The 18,349-nt window shown below is 42.7% G+C and overlaps 1 protein-coding gene across 3 annotated transcripts in view; it reads right to left on the bottom strand.

Annotated features, from left to right (window-relative positions):
• The window catches only part of SNAP47 (synaptosome associated protein 47), a 51,218-nt gene that overhangs the window by 12,321 nt on the left and 20,548 nt on the right, over window positions 1-18,349 (bottom strand). For all 3 annotated transcript variants that reach the window (XR_005784403.1, XR_005784404.1, XM_040454403.1), the window contains exon 3: window positions 9,866-10,356. Coding sequence is in view for 1 of the 3 variants with exons in the window: in XM_040454403.1 (XP_040310337.1) it covers window positions 9,866-10,356 (491 nt within the window). In the remaining 2 variants the exon portion in view is untranslated. The remainder of the gene's footprint in view (window positions 1-9,865; window positions 10,357-18,349) is intronic.

Raw genomic sequence — 18,349 nt, 5'->3', positions numbered from 1 at the left:
TGGGCGAGGACAAGACACAGGTTTCTCAGGGTCCTGCAGAGGAAAGGGGCCCAGGCCACACAGAGAGCACTCAGGAATGCATGGGCAGAGCGGGGGCTGCGTGGAGGCAAGACCCTGGGTCTTGGCTGGCCTCTGCTGGAGGAGGCCCTGTGCAGGTGTGTGCATACCGTGTGTGTGTCCCATGAGTAGTGGGTCCATGGAGAACACCACACCCTCATCCAGGAGGTCCAAATGTCCTCCCAGACAAAACCATGCACACACATCAGGTTTTCTACTCCATTCTTTAAAAAAAAAAAAAGCCGGGGCACCTGGGTGGCTCAGTCAGTTGAACATCCAACTCTTGATTTCAGTTCAGGTCATGATCTTGTGGTTTGTGAGTTTGAGCCCCATGTCAGGCTCTGTGCTGACAGTGTAGAGCCTACCTTGGATTCTCTCTCTCTCTCTCTCTCTCTCTTTCTCTCTCTGTGTCTCAAAAGAAATAAACATTTTTAATAAAATAAATGCTGACTGCAACCAATGAAATTGCTTTCACAACCTGTGTTCTAAAATCTCCAAAGCCCCATCCTCCTCCAACTTCCTCAGGGCTTTTAATTAGCAAGGAACTTTCCATAGGCCGCAATTCAGTGCTGTTTGGCCTTAACGTGATCAAAGATGTCACCACCTACAATGTTACATAACGAAAAGCACTTTTCTGAAGTGGGCCACAAAAAAGCAGCATCAGAGCCCGGCTGGAAGAATGGAGGCCAAAACAGAAAACCTGGTCTACAGCTGTTATTGGACTAAAAGAAAGCCAGCTGACACACGTGATGTCACAGAGTTATCAGTGAGAACACAGTGAGTGCAGTTCTATGGCAAATTTCTTCCTCGGTGTCCACTCCCCGGTCCCCTGGGGCTCCCGTCCCACATCACACCGATGTGACCCCCCCTTGGCCACACCAGCAGCAACCACCTTTCCTCGTCACCTGTCCCAACATCACTCCACCTGCACACCGGCAGTCCCGTGCCGCCCCTGCACTCTCCAGCTGGGCCTCTCCAGCCGGCGTGTCCAAGACTGCAGCCCACGGGGCCCAACACTGTGTGCCTCCACCGCTGCTCACACACCTGCAGCTGTATTCTAGAGGGCTTGCCGACCTCTTCTGAATGTGTAACAAAAGGGGTTTTTACTTAACCAGAAAGCCAAAACAGAGAATTTTTCTTCCTGGAATATACTAAGTCAGGGCTATTTTTCATGAAGAGCTATGGGGTCAGCAGATCCACACAGAGCTTAGCACCCCCGTGCTCTGTACTGAGACCTGAGTCACTGACTCAGTGACTTCAATGCTCTGAAATATCTCCGAAGAAAAATCAATTTCAGTACAAAATAGTTTCTGTCTCTGAAGTCATTAATTATCTCAGTTAAACAGAATCAGCACAAATCGTTCAAAGTACAAGGGAATGTACGGATGATTTCACTTTCTAGGAACGACGACTGGGCTGGGAGGGGCAGCTGTGGACGCACACCTGGCCTCACTGTGTGCCCAGAGCAAGGCCCAGCAGCTGCACCTGGGAGCAGAGCGGAGCCTCCAGAGGTCATTCTCCTTGTCCCTGGGACCCCAACACCTCAACGATGGCTGAGGGATGGGCCCAGAGAACATCAGAGGATGCTCCCGCCCCTGCTTACGCAGGAAGCACAGGACAGAGTGGAAACGAGGGAAAGAGCAGTCTCCACTAACTACAACCACAACACCATACTCTGCAAACATGAATAACTATAGAGCACACAGCTCGGACCCATGGGTCCTTGGAGGGGATCAAGTGGGTCAGAGCCACACAGCTTCCAGGGGGTCCACTGGGGTCAGGGAGTACCTGTGTCCTAGTGACCACACAGGGAGGGTATATGTGGTAGCATGGTTCCCGTGGCCTAGAGACCACACGGGTGAGGGTCTGTCTGTGGTCACTGTGGTCCCTGCGCCCTGGGATCAAGACTACCACCTGGAGCCAGAGTCTTAAATGAGCGATCCTGCACAGGGACATTACTGTCACACAGATGTGTGTACTGTTAGACACCCGGGCCCGTCCTGGGTGCTGGAGATGCGGTCATTAAGGTCTGGTCCAGAGCACATGTCCCAGTGTGGAAGCAGGACAGCCAAGGGGGCACTGAGGGCAGGCACTGGGTAAGATCTCCATTTGGTGAGTGAGCAGGTGACCAGGGCCTCTTAAATAGGCAGTCAGAGAAGGTGACCAGTTGGCAAAGATGAAAGTAAGTACCCAAAACTCTGTAAAACACTATGCATGGGCCTTGCTCTTAAGTCCTCCTGAAACCTGTCAACCCAAGATCATGAGACAACATAAGACAACGTGCCAACCTCCACACAGACACATCCCATGGGATACCACACGCAGTTGGGGACAGCAGGCATGAGGGAATGTGGACAAAACGCAGACTTGGGAGAGCGACAGTGTGTGAGCATCACTTCGTCAGGGGAATCGGTGTCTGAGACACGGGGACTCTGTACCCTCCTCGCAGCTTGTCCCCAAGCTGGAAGCTAGGCAAACACAGCAGTTTTTCCACTGCTTTCCCCCAAGGTGGACGCTGCCCACCTGTGTCGTCCGGGCTCCCGAAGCCCCTGGAGACACCTTGGGCCGGCCGGGCCGCTGGCTGGGCCGCCTACACTGCACAGGATTGCAGAGATCTCCGGGAAGTTCCTCTGGGTCCCGTGACTACACTGCCACCTTCTGGCCACAGGCTCTATCACAACAGCAGCTGGAGATGTCCAGCCATGGTCTCCACCTCAGGTGCTGCAGCCAACAGCAGAGACACACAGCAAGTCAGACACCATTCTGCTCACAACCGGGGCCTGTAGCTCCTTCCCCAGCTCCCTCCTCACCACCTGCAGAAGCTCACAGGCAGGCAGGGTGGCCTCCCCAAGGGAGGACTCCATGTCTTGATCTGCACAGGCTGATGTTAGCCCTAAGGTGAAAACTCATGTGTCATCCTGATATGGCTCCACTCACTCCACGAACACAGGCCCCATCACTCAATCCAACCCGAATCTGGACCTTGCTCGGGAGGTGTGTGCGGACATGGCTGACGGTAGGTGACTGTGGCTTCCCTGAGGAGGAAGACGTCTGGCCCGTGGTCAGCAGCCCTGGCTGGTGCCCTTCCTGATCCAAACCCTGGCCGCAGGGCTCTGGCCCCTGAGCCATGTCCTGTCTCTGAAGACGCCAGCTCTAACAGAAAGCCCACGAACCACGAATGTGGTGGAGCCCCACGAGGACAAGGGCTGTGGGTGCCCAGCACCATGTTCTTGGTCTCCCCTCACTGCCCAGGCCCCTTGGGTCAGGGTCTTATGCTGGCTCGTACTGGTCACCCTCTTTGGCCCTGTCATGGGCTTCTAAGTCTGGCCTTGAGAGAGGGGCCAAAGAAAAATCTGGGAGCGCCAAGAAAATACATTTTTTAAAAATGTTTTATTGTTATTTGAGAGAGAGAGAGAGTGTGCACACATGCGAGCAAGGGAGGAGCAGAGAGAGAGGGAGACACAGAATCTGAAATAGGTTCCAGGCTCTGTTAGCAGCAAGCCTGACATGGGACTCGAACCCATGAGCCACAAGATCACGACTTGAGCTGAAGTTGGATGCTCAACCAACCGAGCCACCTAGGTGCACCAAGAAAATACGTTTTTTAAATTAAGTTTTTACGTTAACATTCCCAATGTCTTGGTATTTATGGGACCAGGTCTATTTTTAAGCACATTTCTTCTTGAAACTTCCATTTAGAATAACATCACAATATTCATGTGTTAGGGAAATTGGTTATACATTAGCACTGAAATCAATCACTTCAGAGAAAAAAGACCAGGACAGTAAAAACATGTCTCTTACTTTAACAGACACCTGGCAATCAAAGTTAATAAGGAAGGACTACTGGCCTGTCAGAAAAATTGCTATATTATAGAAGTAAGATCACATATAACACCGGTATTAGAAAATACGATACTTTATGACTCTGGGATTTCTTAAGCTGGACTCAAAAACAAACTGAAGGGGAAACATGGTGGATGTGACCAAAGCAACATTAAACATTTCTGTGGTGGAAAATGACCATCTGGGAGAGGTACTGGTAGCCCCTGAAGTCAACAAGGGATACATATCTACAAAAAATAAGGTGCTACTACAGATCAAATGAAGAAAGAGCACGGTAGAAAAACAAACGGGATAGGCGGTCCACAGAGACAAACCTGTGAGGTAACAAAACAAATAAAAGGTGTGAGACACGCCTTCTCACAATCATTCACAGAGACAAAAATACAGACTAAAGACATGGGGCTCCTGGGTGGCTTAGTCGGTTAAGCATCCAACTTCAGCTAGGGTCATGATCTCACGATTTGTGAGTTCAAGCCCTGCGTCTGGCTCTGTGCTGACAGCTCAGAGTCTGGAGCCTGCTTCTGATTCTGTGTCTCCCTCTCTCTGCCCCGCCCCTGCTCACGCTCTGTCTCTCAAAAATAAATAAATGTATCCCACTCGATAATGGTGAATAATTCTTTTTATATGCTGTTGAATTCAATTTGCTAGTATCTTGTTGAGAATTTTTGCATCCATATTCATCAGGGATATTGGCCTGTAGTTCTTTTTTTGCTGGGTCTCTGGTTTGGAAATCAAAGTAATGCTGGCTTCATAGAATGAGTCTGGAAGTTTTCCTTCCTTTTCTATTTTTTTGAACAGCTTGAGAAGGATAGGTATTATCTCTGCTTTAAAAGTCTGGTAGAATTCCCCAGGGAAACCATCTGGTCCTGGATTCTTATTTGTTGGAAGATTTTTGATAACTGATTCAATTTCTTCACTGGTTATGGGTCTGTTCAAGTTTTCTATTTCTTCCTGTTTGAGTTTTGGAAGTGTGTGGGTGCTTAGGAATTTGTCTATTTCTTCCACATTGTCCAGTATGTTGGCATATAATTTTCATAGTATTCCCCGATAATTGCTTGTATTTCTGAGGGATTGGTTAATAATTCCATTTTCATTCATGATTTTATCCAATTTTTTTTAACGTTTATTTATTTTTGAGACAGAGAGAGACAGAGCATGAACTGGGGAGGGGCAGAGAGAGAGGGAGACACAAAATCTGAAACAGGCTCCAGGCTCTGAGCTGTCAGCACAGGTCCCGACACAGGGCTCGAACTCACTGACTGTGAGATCATGACCTGAGCCAAAGTCAGCCGCTTAACCGACTGAGCCACCCAGGCTCCCCCATGATTTTATCTGTTTGGGTCCTCTCCCTTTTCTTTTTGAGAAGCCTGGCTAGAGGTTTATCAATTTTGTTTATTTTTTCAAAAAAACCAACTCTTGGTTTCATTGATCTGCTCTACAGTTTTTTTTAGATTCTATGTTGTTTATTTCTGCTCTGATCTTTATTATTTCTCTTCTTCTTCTGGGTTTGGGGTGTATTTGCTGCTCTGCTTCTATTTCCTTTAGGTGTGCTGTTAGATTTTGTATTTGGGATTTTTCTTCTTTCTTGAGATAGGCCTGCATTGCAATGTATTTTCCTCTCAAGACTGCCTTCACTGTTTCCCAAAGCGTTTGGACTGTTGTATGTTCATTTTCATTTGTTTCCATATATATATATATTTTTTTTAACGTTTATTTATTTTTTTGGGACAGAGAGAGACAGAGCATGAACGGGGGAGGGGCAGAGAGAGAGGGAGACACAGAATCGGAAACAGGCTCCAGGCTCTGAGCCATCAGCCCAGAGCCCGACGCGGGGCTCGAACTCACGGACCGCGAGATCGTGACCTGGCTGAAGTCGGACGCTTAACCGACTGCGCCACCCAGCCGCCCTGTTTCCATATATTTTTAAATTTCTTCTCTAATTGCCTGGTTGACCCATTCATTCTTTAGTAGGGCGTTTTTAACCTCCATGCTTTTGGAGGTTTTCCAGACTTTTTCCTGTGGTTGATTCCAAGTTTCATAGCATTGTGGTCTGAAAGTGTGCATGGTGTGATCTCAATTCTTTTATACTTATGAAGGGCTGTTTTGTGACCCAGTATGTGATCTATCTTGCAGAATGTTCAATGTGCACTTGAGAAGAAAGTATATTCTGTTGCTTTGGGATGCAGAGTTCTAAATATATCTGTGAAGTTCATCTGATCCAATGTATCAATCAGGGCCCTTGTTTCTTTATTGATCCTGTGTCTAGATGATTTATCCATTGCTGTAAGTGGGGTATTAAAGTCCCCTGCAGGGGCGCCTGGGTGGCGCAGTCGGTTAAGCGTCCGACTTCAGCCAGGTCACGATCTCGCGGTCTGTGAGTTCGAGCCCCACGTCAGGCTCTGGGCTGATGGCTCAGAGCCTGGAGCCTGTTTCCAATTCTGTGTCTCCCTCTCTCTCTGCCCCTCCCCCGTTCATGCTCTGTCTCTCTCTGTCCCAAAAATAAATAAAAACGTTGAAAAAAAAAAAAAAGTCCCCTGCAATTACCACATTCTCAATAAGGTTGCTTATGTTTGTGATTAATGGGCTGCAGGGCTGGTTCAACATTTGCAAATCAATCAATGTGATACATCACATTAATAAAAGAAAAGAACCATACGATCCTGTCAATTGATGCAGAAAAAGCATTTGACAAAATTCAGCATCTTTCTTAATAAAAACGCTCGAAAAAGTCAGGATAGAAGGAACATATTTAAACATCATAAAAGCCATTCATGAAAAGCCCACAGCTAATATCATCCTCAATGGGAAAAACTGAGAGCTTTCCCCCTGAGATCAGGAACACGACAGGGATGTCCACTGTCACCGCTGTTGTTTAACATAGTGCTGGAAGTTCTAGCATCAGCAATCAGACAACAAAATGAAATCAAAGGCATCAAAATTGGCAAAGATGAAGTTAAGCTTTCACTTTTTGCAGATGACATGATATTGTACATGGAAAACCCAACAGACTCCACCAAAAGGCTCTAGAACTGATAACATGAATTCAGCAAAGTCGCAGGATACAAAAGTAACGTACAGAAATCAGTTGCGTTCTTATCCACTAATAATGAAGCAACAGAAAGACAAATAAAGAAACTAATCCCATTCACAATTGCACCAAGAATCACAAAATACCTAGGAATAAACCCTAACCAAAGATGTTAAAAGATCTGTATGCTGAAAACTATAGAAAGCTTATGAAGGAAATTGAAGAAGATACAAAGAAATGGAAAAACCTTCCATGCTCATGGATTTGAAGAATAAATATTGTTAAAATGGCAACACTACCAAAGCAATCTACACATTCCAGAAATCCCAATCAAAATTGCACCAGCATTCTTCTAGAAGCTAGAACAAGCAATCCTAAAATTTGTATGGGACCACAAAAGATCCCAAATAGCTAAAGTAATACTGAAGAAGAAGACCAAAGCGGGAGGCATCACAATCCCAGACTTCAGCCTCTACTACAAAGCTGTCATCATCAAGACAGCATGGTATTGGCACAAGAACAGACACTCAGATCAATGAAACAGAATAGAGACTCCAGAATTGGACCCACAAAAGGATGGCCAACTAATCTTTGGCAAAGCAGGAAAGAATATCCAATGGAAAAAAGACAGTCTCTTTAAGAAACGGTGCTAGGAGAACTGGACAGCAACGTGCAGAAGGATGAAACTAGACCACTTTCTTACACCATTCACAAAAATAAACTCGAAAGGGATACAGGACCTGAATGTGAGACAGGAAACCATCAAAACCCTAGAGGAGAAAGCAGGAAAAAACCTGACTTCAGCCGCAGCAATTTCTTACTTGACACATCTCCAAAAGCAACGGAATTAAAAGCAAAAATGAACTATTGGGACCACATCCAGATAGATAGCTTCTGCACTGCAAAGGAAACAATCAACAAAATTAAAAGGCAACCTACGGAATGGGAAAAGATAGTTGCAAATCACATATCAGACAAAGGGCTAGTATCCAAAATCTATAAAGATCTCACCAAACTCCACACCTGTAAAACAAATAATCCAGTGAAGAAATGGGCAGAAGACATGAATAGACACTTTTCCAAAAAAGACATCAAGATGACCAACAGACACATGAAAAAATGCTCAATGTCACTTCTCATCAGGGAAATACAAATCAAAACCACACTGAGATACCACCTCACGCCAGTCAGAGTGGCTAAAATGAACAAATCAGGAGACTATAGATGCTGGAGGGGATGTGGAGAAATGGGAACCCTCTTGCACTGTTGGTGGGAATGCAAACTGGTGCAGCCACTCTGGAAAACAGTATGGAGGTTCCTCAAAAAATTAAAAATACTGATGAATAATGGATAAAGAAATTGTGGTTTATATACATAATGGAGTACTACGTGAAATAATGAAATATGGCCCTTTGTAGCAACATGGATGGAACTGGAGAGTGTTACGCTAAGTGAAATAAGCCATACAGAGAAAGACAGATACCATATGGTTTCACTCTTATGTGGATCCTGAGAAACTTAACAGAAACCCATGGGGGAGGGGAAGAAAAAAAAAAAGAGGTTAGAGTGGAAGAGAGCCAAAGCATAAGAGACTCTTAAAAACTGAGAACAAACTGAGGGTTGATGGGGGGTGGGAGGGAGGGGAGGGTGGGTGATGAGTATTGAGGAGGGCACCTTTTGGGATGGGCACTGGGTGTTGTATGGAAACCAATTTGACAATAAACTTCATATATTGAAAAAAAAATTAAAAATAGATCTACCCAATGATCCAGGAATAGCACTGCTAGGAATTTACCCAAGGCATACAGGAGTGCTGAGGCAGAGGGGCACTGGTACCCCAATGTTTATAGCAGCATTTTCAATAGCCAAATTATGGAAAGAGCCTAAATGCCCATCAACTGATGAATGCATAAAGAAATTGTGGTATATACACAATGGAATACTACTTGGCAATGAGAAAGAATGAAATACGGCCTTTTGTAGCAATATGAATGGAACTGGAGAGTGTTATGCTAAGTGAAATAAGTCATAGAGAAAAAGACTGATACCATATGTTTTCACTCTTATGTGGATCCTGAGAAACTTAACAGAAGACCATGGGGAAGGGGAAGGAGAAAAAAAGTTAGAGAGGGAGGGAGCCAAACCATAAGAGACTCTTAAAAACTGAGAATAAACTGAGGGTTGATGGGAGTGGGAGGGTGGGGAAAGTGGGTGATGGGCATTGAGGAGCGCACCTGTTGGGATGAGCACTGGGTGTTGTATAGAAACCAATTTGACAATAAATTTCATATTGAAAAAAAAAAAGAGAAAGAAAATAAATAAGTGTAAAAAAAATTTTTAAAAAGAAAAAAAAGACTAAAGACGTGACCAAGATGTTACCTGACACCCATCAGGAAGGCGAGCCTGAGGAGTCAGGTAGTCCCAGGCTGTCCAAAGGCATACGTCCAGCCCCACGCTCTCCATGGAGACACACGGGAGGACTCCATGGCCCTCGCCAAGGCCTACAAACCCACAAAACGTATCTGCACGGTTGTCCAGGATTCTGATTCCCAGATACATTCCTGGAATGGGCCCAGGTCGGGGGTGCAGAGCCGGCATGTTAGTGTCAATTAAGTCCCACAGAGGAAAGAGGTGAAAACACCTACCCTGGAGCCCTCCTCTGTTCTGGATAGAAAGCAGACTCCGGAGAAACCTGCCTGGCTCCCATTTGAGTGTGTGGTACACCTGAGTCTGGGGCTTGCCCACTTCGAGGTGGTAGGAACTAAGGAAAGAGGCCCGAAGTTGTTCTCACCTGCTAACAGATGCACAGTTGCTGGTGCCTGGAAACCAGCAGCTGCTCCAAGCAATGCCTCAAATGACGGACGTGCCACAGGCATGCTGCATTTGACCATGATTCTGGAGACTTGTGCAGGGCCTGTACCAGCGGTCACTCACCTGTGTGCCACATGGAGCAGCCCTTCTCTGCTGGGGAGGAGGTTTTGGTGCTGCTGGGTGTCAGGGCGTCTCCTAACACTTCCATCTTTTTGCTGAACTGCACCTCCAAAACGGGGATGGCCTCTGGCATCCTGGCAGATATCAAGTGATAGGCTATGTCAGGTTTCCCAATGAACCGCTGGCGGATGCTGATCTCATAGGGCGTGTGAACCTTAATGTCATCCACGTCTTCTCTTTCGAACCTGTGCATGAGCACAGAACTCGAATCATGGATTTCCAGTCCAGACACTAGGACAGTGAGACTCCCTGGTTTGACATGGGATGCTGTTCTCTGGGAGACAACAGCAGGAATTCTGACCACTACCCCTTCCTTCCCAAGAGCTCTGGGACTAGCCGTTGAAGCGTCCCCCTTAAGCTTTGTTTCTGATGGCATCTTCCAAAGCTTGGAGCTAAAGGGCCACCAGGAAGGGGACTCCAGCTCTGTCAGCAACCTAAAAGACCAAACAAAACACAGAACAGTCAACGGGGTTTCAGTGCGTTTTCTTGAAGACTGCTTTAGCCTTCATACAGCACTTAGCCATTTTACAGGGCTACATTTTACCCAAGCACTCCATGAAGCAGAAGAGCAGGAATTACTACCCCGTGTTTTAGAAAAGAAAACCGAGGCCAAGAGCATATCTCTTCTGTCTACAGACACAAAGCTATCAGTAATAAGCCCACAATAGAAACACATGTCTTCTGGGGTGCCTGGGTGGCTCAGTCAGCTAAGTGTCTGACTCCTGATTTTGGTTCAGATCATGATCTCGCAGTTTGTGAGTTTGAGCCCCAGTCAAGCTCAGTGCTGACGGTGCACAGCCTGCTTGGGATTCTCTCTCTCCCTCTCTCTGATTCACCCCTGCTGGCACTCTCTGTCTCTCTCTACAAATAAATAAATAAACTTAAAAACAATTTTTTAAAATAAAAATAAAAAGGAAAAGAAACACATGTCTTCTGAAAAATGTTGCTCTTTTCAGGTTTGACCCTGGGTGATTCTGACTCCAAATAAATCCTGATCTGAATCTGTAGAGAGCCATCGGATGGAAATTTCTGCAGTAATCTGTCTGTCCAATATGGTAATAGGCACATGTGGTTACTGGGCATCTACAGTGTGGCTCCTAATGCAGGACTGAATTTTAAACTTAATTACATGTGGCTAGTGCCTACCATATCAGACGGTACAGCTGTAAAATAACCACTAATAACACCATGAGATCTATCTTGTGATGAAAAAAAAAATAGAAGCAGGAAAGGAAAAGCAAAGGAACAAAGATCAAATGGAAAAAATAGAAAATAATCAAGGTGGTAGACTTAAATATAGCCATATTAGTAATTATATTAAATGTAAATAGACCAAATCCTCTAATTTAAAGGCAGATTGTCAGCCTGGATTCAAAAACGAAAACAAGACACAGCTATATCTTGTTTACAAGAGACTGTGAAATATAAGGGCACAGACATGTCAAAAGCAAAGGTATTGGTAAAAAGATGCATCGTGCCAGTAGTAAACCTTAAGACAAGGATGTTACCAAGGATAAAGACAGACAATGCATAATAATCCATCAACAATCCACCAATCCAACAAAAAGACTGAATACTAAACAAGTATATCTGACAAAATTTCAAAAGTCATTAAGCAAAAACTGATAAAACTAAAAGAAGAAATAGACAACCACAGTTGTAGGTTTTAACAAATTTCTCTCCATAATATAGCAAGAAGACAAAAACAATTAGTAAGAATATAAACACTATTTAAACAACTCAACTTGATTGATATTTATGGAACCAACATCCATCTGCTGAATACACTCTTTAAAGTGTATTCAGAACATTAAAAAAATGTAACACATCTCAATAAATTTCAAGTATTGAAATCATACAGAGCATATCCTCTGTCCTCAAACAAATGACATTTGAAATTAATGACAAAAGGCTAATAGAAAATCCTCAAATATCTGGAAATTAAATACGATTCTAAGTAAAGGGAATCAAAAAAAATCTGAAGTGAGTGAAACAAACCAATATGCAAAAAATGGCAGGGTGCAAGTGGAGCAGTCATGAGGAAAATTTATAGCTTTCAGTGGATGTTGGAAAACTTCTTAGAAGGATTTAAAATCAGCGATTTAAGCTTCTGTCTCAAAAAGTTATAAATTGAACCCAAAGTAAGTAGAATAAAAGAAAAGCAGAAATCAATGAAATCTAAAACAGAAAAAAAGAAAATATTAAAAAAGCCAAAAGTTGGTTCTTTGAAATAATTAAAAAAAAAAAAAACCCTTACAAAAAATGATCCAAAATAAAACAAAGAAAATGCATATCACCAACATCAGGAGTGATGGAGGCATCACCTTAGAGCCTTTAGCCCTGGAAAGGCTCCTAGGGGATACCATACCCAATTTCACACCAATAAATTGGACTTTTATGAAACAGACAAAACACTCAAAAACCACAACCTTCCAAAACTGAAGCAAGAAGTAGTTCAAGAGTATGAATAGCCATAACGAAGTAGCAGAAAGAGAAATTGAGAAAAAAAGAATCTCACTTACAGATGTACCAAAAATAATAAAATACCTTAGGAATAAATTTAACCAAGGAGGTGGAAGACTTGTACTCTGAAAACTATTAAGACATTGATGAAAGAAATTAAAGATGACACAAAGAAATGGAAATATATACCATTCTCACGGACTGGAAGAATTAATATTGTTAAAACATCCATACTACCCAAAGCAATTTACAAATTTAATACAATCTCTATCAAAACACCAAGAGCATTTTTCACAGAATTAGAACAAATAATACTAAAATTTGTACGGAACAACAAAAGACCTCAAATAGCCAAAGTGATCTAGAGAAATAAGACCCAAGCTGGAGTTATCACAATCCCAGATTTCAGGATATACTACAAAGTGACAGTGATCACAACAGTATGGTATTGGCACTAAAACAGACACACAAATCAGAGGAACAGAATAGAGAGCCCAGAAATATACCCACACTTATAGGTCAATTAATCTATGATGAAGGACACAAGAATATACAATGGGGAAAAGACAGTATCTTCAACAAATGGTGTTGGGAAAATTGGACAGCCTCATGCAAAAGAATAAAATCGGACGCTTTCTTACACTTTACACAAAAATAAGCTCAAAATGGATTAATGGATTAGATGTGAGACATGAATGCATAAAACTCTTAAAAGAAAACACACAGAGTAATCACCTAGACATCGGCTTTAGTAACATATTTGTGGACATGTCTCTTTAAGCAACGGAAACAAAAGTGAAAAACAAACTGTTTCATTTTTTATTTTCATAAAATAAAAAGCTTCTGCACACCAAAGGAAATCACTGATAATACAAACAGATAACTTGCTGAATGGAAAAAAGATATTTGCAAATAATACATCTGATAAGCAGTTAATATCTAAAATACATAAAGAACTTATACAACTCATCACCAAAACAAACTAACAAACAACCCAATTAAAAACTGGGCAGAAGATTTGATTAGGCACTTCTCCAAAGAAGACATCCAGATGGCTAACAGACACATAAGCATAAGAAGATGTTTAACATCACTCATCATAAGGGAAATACAAATCAAAACTACAATGAGATACCACCTCACACCTGTCAGAATGGCTAAAATTAACAACTCAGGAAACAACAGATGTTGGTGAGGATGCAGAAAAAGGGGAACCCTTTTGTACTGTTGGCTGGGAGTGCAAACTGGTGCAGCCACTCTAGAAAACAGTATGGAGGTGTGTCAAAAATTAAAAATAGGGGCGCCTGGGTGGCGCAGTCGGTTAAGCGTCCGACTTCAGCCAGGTCACGATCTTGCGGTCCGTGAGTTCGAGCCCCGCGTCAGGCTCTGGGCTGATGGCTCGGAGCCTGGAGCCTGTTTCTGATTCTGTGTCTCCCTCTCTCTCTGCCCCTCCCCCGTTCATGCTCTGTCTCTCTCTGTTCCAAAAATAAATAAACGTTGAAAAAAAAATTAAAAAAAAAAATTAAAAATAGAATTACCATATGACCCAATAATTTCACTACTGGGTATTTACCCAAAGCAAATGAAAACACAAGTGGTAAAGATATATGCACCCCTATGCTTACTGAGGCATTATTTACAATGGCCAAACTATGAAAGTAACCCAAGGGTCTACCCATAGAGGAATGGATAACGAAAACGTGATACACACACACACACACACACACACACACACACACACACACACACAGAGGAATATCACTCAGCCACAAAAAAGAATGAAATCTTGCCATTTGCAATAACATGGATGGACCGCGAGAGTATTATGCTAAATAAAATAAGACAGAGAAAGATAAACACTACATGATTTCACTTATATGCAGAATCTAAAAAACTCAACAAATAAACAGAAAAAGAAAAGGCAGAAACAGATCCATAAATACATAGAACTGATGGTTGCCAGAGGGTAGGGGGGTTGGGTGAGGAGCAGAATGGGTGAAGGGGAGTGGGGGATAGAGGCTTCCAGTTAAGGAACGAATAAATCATAGGGGTAAATTAAGATACAGCACAAGGAGTATGATCAACGATACTATAATAGTGTTGGATGGTGACAGACAGTAGCTACACTGGTAGTGAGCACAGCATCAAGTATCAACTTATCCGATATGCTATCCACTGAAAATTAATGTAACCTTGTGTACCAACTATACTTCAATTTAAAAAGGGGGGGGGGCGTGGACATCCACCCTTACCTGCTGCACTAGGGTCCTTCCCCAAGCATGAGATTACGGTACAGGAGGCCACATGAAGAGCCAGCGGTAACAACGGAAACCTTACGGGTGCAGGGGGGCGCACCTCTAGCGGGGGTGGTAACAAGACCTCCCTAATTCTCCCAGTTAGGGCACTGTTAAGCCCTTAGTTTATCCCAATATTCACATGGAAACACAAAAGACCCAGAATAGACAAAAACAATCCTGAAAAAGAAACAAGTTGGTGGACTCTTGCTGAGTGCAAACTTACTACACGGTCATGACAATGATGATGGTGTGGTACTGGCGAAAGGTTACAGCGTGGATTAATGAGATGGAACTCAGAGTCCAGAAACAAACCTTTATCCTTATGGTCAACTGGTTTTTGACAAGGATGACAAGACAATTCAGTGGGGAAACATCCATCTTTCAACAAATATTGCTGAGATCACTGAATAGCGTCATACTAAATAAATAAATAAATAAATAAATAAATAAATAAATAAATAAAATAAAAAAGAAAAGAAAAAAGAAATTTGATTCATTTCTCACATCATTCACAAAAATGAACCCCAAGTGGTTCAGGGACCTAAACAGAAGAGCTAAAACTATGACTCTTGGAACAAAGCAAAAGAATAAACCTCTGTGACTCTGGATTAGGCAATGAACTGGATATGACACCAAAGGCAAGTGACAAAAACAAAAAAAAAAAAACAAAAAAAAACCCCCAAAAAACCAGGTACATTGGTCTTCATCAAACTTAAAATCTTTTGGCCTTGTGTCCAGCCAGGTCTGGGCCCCATCTGTGTGCAAGGCACAAGCAATCGGGCCTGCGTATCATGGTGCCCTGAGGGTGAGGGGAGGGAGCAGCGGAGGAGAATGAGGACCTGGGAGGGTCTTCTGTCTTCCGAGGTGTGCTCCCCTTGAGTTGGCTGGGCAGTATCTGAAGGCACAAAACTGCAAAGCTCTGAAATGTTCATGTTTTGAATGTGAAAGACCAGTGTTGGCTTCGGAGGAAGAAAAGGCTATAGATGCTATTATGTCGAAACCAAAATAAAAACAGCTAATGATTTTCTCTGGTCACTTAAACCAGAGAAGCCAAAATAGGAAAAAGACTTTTTGCTCATCTGTTGGGTTGGACTAGTTTTTCCCTCCATGAACACTGGAGAGAAAACGGACAAGTTCTGTTTTTGAAAATGTACAAAGTAAATGATTCTCTTGCTCTAAGTTATTTCAAGAAGAAAGAATGAATTGAACAGTTATGAGCTGGGAGCATAATAGTATGTTTTGAGAGTTGTTCTAAAGCACAAAAAGTGGGGCATCTGGCTGGCTCAGTAGGTAGAGCATGCAACTCTTGATCTTGGGGTTGTGAGTTCAAACCCCAGGTTGGGCACAGAGATTACTTACAAATAATTCTAAAGCACAAAAAGTAGAAATATTATTTTCAAACTTGACTCTTTAAGGAAACGACACAACCTGTACATCCTCTATGAATAGTATGAAGACCATTGATGGGACTTAAAATTGGTAACATGCAGTCTGGGGAGAAAATTTCTATTGGGAAAGTTTAGGATAAAACTTTCTTTTACTCAGTCTGTCCTTTTAGTTCTAAAATAAATTGTGCTTGATTCATTGGAGAAAAAAATTAAAATCCTCTGTAATTCAAAAACCACCTTCAAGAAAGACAATCCACAGAAAGGGAGAAAATATTTTCAAATCATGTATCTGATAAAGGGATTTCTACCCAGAATATATAAAACTCCTACAAAGTCCATAATAAAAAGACAACCACATAAAAAAATGGTCAAAGAATTTAAAAATAAAATAGATCTATGGGGAAAAAGCATATGAAAAGATGCTTATTATCATTAGGAAAATGATTGTGTAATGAGACGCCACTTCACACCCACTATGACAGTTATAATAATAAAGCAGACAATAACAAGTGTTAGTGATGTTGTGGAGAAACTGGAGCCCCCATAACATTATTGGTGGGGAGGTGAAACATGGCACAGCCACTTTGGAAAACAATTGGTCAAGTTCTCAAAATGTTAAAGAGAGACCTAGCAATTTCCTACCCAAGGGAAATGAAAACAAATGTTCATGCAAACACTTGTACACAAGTGTCTATAGCAGCACTATTCATAATGGACACAAAACAAAACAACAAAATGTCCATCAAAATTGGTCAATGGACAAACAAGATGTGATAGATCATATAACAGAGTATTGGTCAGAAATACAAACTAATGGGACGCCTGGCCGGCTTAGTCAGTAGACTCTTGATCTCAGGGTTGTAAGTCCAAGCCCATTTAAAGTAGGCATGGAGCCAGAAGGAAGGAAAAGGAAGGAAGGAAGGAAGGAAAGAAAGAAAAGGAAAGAGAAAAGAAGAACAGAAATATAAGGTAACAAAGTACTGATCTATCCTACAATGGAGATGAATCTCAAAAACATGACACAGTGCAAGAAGCCAGACATATGTTAACTCTCTAAAAAGACAAGTCTACACAGAAAGACTAGATCAGTGGTGACCTAGGCAGGGCAAGAACAGAGTGACTGCCAAAGGGCTTGAGGTGACTTTTGGGAGGGATAGAAATGTCCTAAAAGTTGGACTACAGTCTTGTTTGTACAACTCTGTAAGTTTACTAAAGATCATTGAATTGTTTACATACAGTGAGTAAATTTTATGGTATGTAATTTAAAAGCCTGTTCTAAAAAATCTACATATCAGAGACACATCAGAATAAAACAATCAGAATATCTAGGATAGGGAGGAAAAAATAGTAGGCACAATCCTACCCAACTTAGCAATCATGTACACTAGGAACACAATGGGAAATGTCCTCAAAGTGCTGAGCTACACTTGGCTCAACTGTGAAGAGCCAAACTGTCATTCCAGAGTGCCATTTTCCAACCTCTGAACAGAGGCAATACCAGTTACTCACAGATGCCAATGAAAACACAACCAGACCAATTACCTCAGCAAGTAGCTTCTACCAAACTCCTGAAATCAAAACTGGGTTACCAACTTGTCTTCATTTCATTTAAAGAGAGACATGGAATGCCAAAAAGTAGGAAGTGTATAACACAGAATTTTAACATTTTGTTTTCTAGAAGTTCTATGCTGCTTTTGACTGCAGAGAGGCTGGCATAGAGGTTTCAGCCACGATAAGCCCAAGTGGCTTCCCAGCCAGAGGGAATTCAAAGAGACAAGACCCAATTCCTAAGAACATCTTTGTCGGTTCACTAGCTGAACAGAGACGCAATGAAAGAGAAACTTCAATGACCACATATAACAAGAGAGACACACTTTGCAAAAATAGTTGGGAAAAGATTCCAATTCCAGTCATAACCCTCAACAAGCAAAGACCACTAATCCCCAAGGAGTAGAATTAGGTTTCCAGAGTGTATCAGTCAGTTCGGGCTACTGTAACAAATACCACAAACTGCATGGCTTGAACAACAGACATTTATTTCTCAGTTATGGAGGCTAGGAAGTTCAAGATTAGGGTGCCAACAGATTTGGTTTGGGGGAAGAGCTCTCTCCCTGGCTTGGAGACAGCTACCTTCTTGTTGTGTCCTCGTACAGCAGAGAGAGAGGAGAGAGAGGGAGAGGGAGGGGGGAGAGACAGAGAGAGAGAGGAAGGGGGGGAGAGAAGAAGAAGAAAAAGAAGAAGAAGAAGAAGAAGAAGAAGAAGAAGAAGAAGAAGAAGAA

This window comes from Herpailurus yagouaroundi, unplaced genomic scaffold (assembly GCF_014898765.1).
Source record: "Herpailurus yagouaroundi ecotype Mexico unplaced genomic scaffold, PumYag 212, whole genome shotgun sequence".
In the NCBI taxonomy this organism is placed as follows: Eukaryota; Metazoa; Chordata; class Mammalia; order Carnivora; family Felidae; genus Herpailurus; species Herpailurus yagouaroundi.
This window is presented reverse-complemented; position numbering and strand designations above follow the sequence as displayed.